Source organism: Penaeus chinensis, chromosome 14 (assembly GCF_019202785.1).
Source record: "Penaeus chinensis breed Huanghai No. 1 chromosome 14, ASM1920278v2, whole genome shotgun sequence".
Classification (NCBI taxonomy): Eukaryota; Metazoa; Arthropoda; class Malacostraca; order Decapoda; family Penaeidae; genus Penaeus; species Penaeus chinensis.
This window is the reverse complement of record NC_061832.1, coordinates 434134-439133: the sequence shown is the minus strand read 5'-3', so window position 1 is coordinate 439133 and position 5000 is coordinate 434134. Positions and strand designations below refer to the sequence as shown.

The window sequence follows — 5000 nt, the reverse complement described above, 5'->3', positions numbered from 1 at the left end:
CACTGAATGGGCCATGAAGACTATTATATACTGGCCAGGGCCGCAGAGTGAAAAGGGTTTGGAACCACTGGTCTGGCCTCATACACGACGGAGGATAGTTGGCCTTTGCCAGAGTGTTGATGGCATGGAGGCCACAAGCAATCATATGACTCTGCCTTGGGAACATGTTCCTAGGTTCAAGAATTTTAGAAATAAAAAATAAAATAAATAGATTAAGATAAAAAAATTAAAAATAGTAAAAAAAATAGATAAATAAAATAATAAAAGGACCAGTTCACTTATACCATAAAATACAAGTAAAGAGTTTTGTTCATTGAGTTTCAACAATAACCACACACAATTCTCTCTCAAAAAAAAATAATAATAAATAAATAAAAACAAAAGCAAAGAATATCTTTCTATTAACCATTTTTTCGCACACAATATTCACTTATAACCCCATTCAATCATTTTCATCTTTTTAAAAATAAAAAAGCAATGTCCTTTGATGCTGCGATAATCATAAAATATATACACGTTATTTATCCAATTATTTCTTCTTCCTTCCGTCCAAAGCAGCCTCGGAAAACGCAAATAAAGGAGATAATAACGGGAAAGGCAGAGACTCGATGGGATTTCCGAAGATGGGATGAAATCTGAGCAAAGAAATCGAAAAAGAAAAATTATTCTCTGCTTTTCGTCTTGTACACTTTGGATTCCATTTCCTCCTTCTTCTTCTTTCTCCCTCTTCCATTTCCTTCTTCTTCTTTCTCCCTCTCCCATTTCCTCCTTCTTTCTCCCTCTCCTATTTCCTCTTTCCTCTTCCCATTCTATGTATATTTTCTCTTCTCCTCTACTTCCTCTTTTCACTCTTCCTTTCCTTCTCTTCACTTCTCCTCCTATGCCATTTCCCTCCTTCTCCCTCTCTCTCTCTAATTCTCCTCCATTCCTTCTTTCCTTCACCATCTCTTCCTCTCCCTCCATTCCCTCTCCACCATTTCTTTCCTTCACCTCTCCCTCTCTTCCTTTCACCTTCTCTTCTCCACCACTTCCTCTCCTCCTCCTTCCCTCTCTTCTCCACCACCTCCTCTTCCCTCCACCACTTCACCAACCTTCCTCCCTCACTTCTCCACCAAACACCCCCCCTCCTCCCCCTCCCCCCTCCCCCCCCCCCGCCACCAAACACTTCTCCAACACCCTCCGAATACCCCTCTTCCTCCTCCCTCTCTCCCTCACTTCTCCACCAAACACAACTCCTCCTCCAACACTTCTCCCTCACTCTGTGCCGCCTTGCCTCCTCTTCTGCCCCGGAATCAGCTGTTTTCACGCAAGGAAAACAAGGAAAACTCCCCCAAAAGCCGTGGCCGACGACCCTAACACACGTACATACACACACACACACACAAAATACGCTTACATACAGGTATACGTACATGAATACACATACATGTACGTTCAGGTACGCATGAAGGACTTGCGTGTAGATATACGTACATGCACGCGTACAAAAAGAAAAGGAAAAAAAAATACTTACAGGTAGGTAAACGTACACACAACCACACGCACATAAACAAATACTTACAAACAGACATACCTACATACGCACACACGTACATACACGCAGGTACACGTTTCTCCTTTTTTCGTTCATCTTTTTTCTCTCTCTTTGCGGTCTTATTTTCGTGATCTGGAGGGAGAAGTAAGTGCTATCTTTTTTTTTTCTCCTTTATTTTCTACCTCTTTTCGCAAGGAGAGAAAGAGAGGAGAGAGAAATAGATAAAATAAACGTTTCGAGAATTAACAGCCGTTGGCAACCTCGCGCGCGCAGTTGCCATGGTAACTCGAGGCGGTGTTGCCACATCGCGCGTTCATATCAGTGTCCTTTGCTAATGGGAAAAATGGCTTTATTTCTCTATCTCTATATTTCCCAAGCACTACAATAGAGTATCGAACATCTCGTGTCGATAAGGAGTCCATATCCTGCGGACAAACGTCGACGAAAGGAGTATAATCTTGACATTTCCTTCACCTTATAAACACACTCAAGCTGCCGCTCTACCTGTATGGAAATCTTTCAAGGAATTTTATTTTTGACAAGCATTCTCTTTCCATCGCATTTTAAAACAACATATTGCAATAAATCCACGTGATAATCCGAAACAAATGAGCTCGTATCTCTCCGTTCTTAACCCTCTGCGCTATATAACAAAACTTTTCCTGTATTTATAAGAGAACTTGTACTCGGATAAAATATAAAAAAAAAAAAATTCCATTGCTTGAAATCCTTTTAAACAACTCCATAATAGATCCTAACCATCACCCCTTTACCCTAATGACACACATTTTCTCCACGTATGTAAAGTAAAACAAATGAATAAATAAAAAGCGAAATAAATGAATAAAATGATTCCCCTTTCTCTTTCTCTCGTTCACTAACACTTTTACATCATCATTACGTCACACACAACGCAACTTAATTTCTGTCATGTGGCGTGCAAGCAGATGGAAGCTTCCATTTTGCGAATACGAAAACACTTTCACAATAGGTCTTTTTAAAGTAAAAGTTCGGGTGTAGTAGTCTGCATGAAAATTGTTCTATAAAAGAATGTTAGTAATCTTAGCTCTTAATAGGAATGTAGAACGCACACAGTAAAACAAGAGAGAGAGAGAGAAAAAAAAAAAAAAAACGCATGGAATATTACCACTATGCAAGGTGCGAATCATGTGCGTTTTGATAAACCCACGTAAGCTTCTGTATATCTACATGTACGTATGTGTACATATACAGATTCATGAATAAGCACATACATATGTTTGCACCATAACATCCGACCCACATATAAAAAGGCTCCCACTGATACGCAGTCACATATATATTCATTCACAGCACACGACTTCATTCATATACACACATGGTGATCCTACCCAAATACAGACACACACACACACACAAACGCTCATACAAACGCACATAGAGAGACAAACAATATACAGACACAAACACATACATGAACACACACAAGCATGCAAGGAATCGCAAATACATATAATAATATACACATGCACACAAGACGTCAGCGCTCATGCAAATGCACTCGCTGGAAAAGGCATCAGTAAAAAAATATATATAAAAATAATAACAATCATAATATAATTAGTAACAATAATAATAATAATAATAATAATAATAATAATAATAATAATAATAATAATAACAATAATAATAATGATAATGATAACGATAATGATAATAATAATAATTATTATTATAATTATTGTTATTCAAATAATAACAATAATAAGAAAAATAAGAAAAAATAATATCGACTACGATAACGGCGACGGCAATAATAAAAATACAAATAAAAATGAAAAAATATTTTTAAAAAAATCCACAACAATAAACGAATTCCTAAGAACCCAAAATGAAACAAAAGAGCATCGCACTAACCCACTTCCCTCCACTTGAACAGAGTAAGCTCCCGAGATCACTGCTATGTCAAATCAAGTAAATAAACAACCAAACCTATAATTTTTTTGAGGGTGGTGGGGCAGGCTGGGGGGGAGGGGAGGGTAAGGTAACAAACTTAGCGTTAAAAAAAAAAAAGAATAAAAATTATAAGAGAGATGGAAAAGACAGGAAAAAGGCTCTCGGGAAAACATTAACATTTTAACATTAACCTGCCACGTGCTACATCCTTCTTCATATTCATATATCTTTTTTTTTCTTTTTCTTTTTTTCTTAGTTTCGTGGCAGTTCAAGTGGCGTCTCGACCCTTAAAAGTTCAAAGGAGTTCATAGTGTAGAGTAGTGTGTGTGTGTGTGTGTGTGTGTGTGTGTGTGTGTGTGTGTGTGTGTGTGTGTGTGTGTGTGTGTGTGTGTGTGAGGGAGAGGGAGAGGGAGAGGGAGAGGGAGAGGGAGAGGGAGAGGGAGAGGGAGAGGGAGAGGGAGAGGGAGAGGGATAGGGAGAGGGAGAGGGAGGGGGGAGAGAGAGGGAGAGGGGGGGAGAGAGAGAGAGAGAGAGAGAGAGAGAGAGAGAGAGAGAGAGAGAGAGAGAGAGAGAGAGAGAGAGAGAGGAGAGAGAGAGAGAGAGAGAGAGAGACGGAGAGACAGAGAGAGTGTGAGTGTGAGTTGTGAGTGTGAGTGTGAGTGTCAGAGTGAGAGTGTGAGTGAGTGTGAGTGTGCGTGCACGTGTGCATGCATGTAGGTGCGTGCATAGGTTGTCTTGATCAAATGACCCGTGAATATGCAGCTAAATCTTCAGAGATTGCTTGTAATATTTTTTATATATATCTGAAAGGGCGAGGAGAATGAACTGCATTTTTGTTTTAATTGTTATCATTTACCATCACCATTACTGTTATCTTTATCTTGTTAATGTTATCATTCCCATCACTGCCATTGTTCTCGCTATACTTTTTGTTATTATCATCTTTGTGTTATCAATGCACTGTATCTAATGTTATCATAAAAATCACTGTTATTGTTATCATCACCAAAAACAAATATTATTTCCAATGCTATGTCAAAAATGCTCATGCCATTCTTAACACAACTTTCACAATTATCAATATGATGATTATATGACGATATATATTTTTTTCTTTCTAACATTTTCTCGCTTTTAGTCTTTATCAATATCAAAACCACAATCTTCTCTATTTTCTTTCATTTCATTAATCCAAAGAAAAAAAGGGGAAGGAGAAGGAGAAGGAAAAGAAAGAGAAGAACAAGACGAACAACAGTAAATAGAAGAAATAGTAATAGTAATAGTAGTAATAGCAGTAATAGCAGTTAGAAAAGCAGGTGGGTGTAGAAGAAAAATGAAGACGAAGACGACGAAAAAGAAGAGGGAAAAGAAGACGAAAGGGACATGGAAGGAGAAGAAAAGGTCGTAGCCATAGAAAAAAAAAGAGAAGAAGGCAGATCAAGTGGAAGAAAAAATAAGGTTAAAGAAGAGAAGAAATAGAAAGAGATAAAAAAAAATATATATACCCTGGACAAACGCAAGCCTCTTTAGC

At 38.1% G+C, this 5000-nt stretch overlaps 1 protein-coding gene across 2 annotated transcripts in view; it reads right to left on the bottom strand.

Annotated features, from left to right (window-relative positions):
- LOC125032132 overlaps nt 1-5000 on the bottom strand; it is a 25203-nt gene that overhangs the window by 9263 nt on the left and 10940 nt on the right. The window contains exon 1 of one of the 2 annotated variants that reach the window (XM_047623163.1): nt 1259-1496. The exons of the other annotated variant lie outside the window; for it this stretch is intronic. Coding sequence (XP_047479119.1) covers nt 1259-1414 — 156 coding nt within the window. The 5' untranslated portion in view covers nt 1415-1496. Of the gene's footprint in view, nt 1-1258; nt 1497-5000 lie in introns of those variants that run through there. 2 annotated transcript variants of the gene reach the window in all.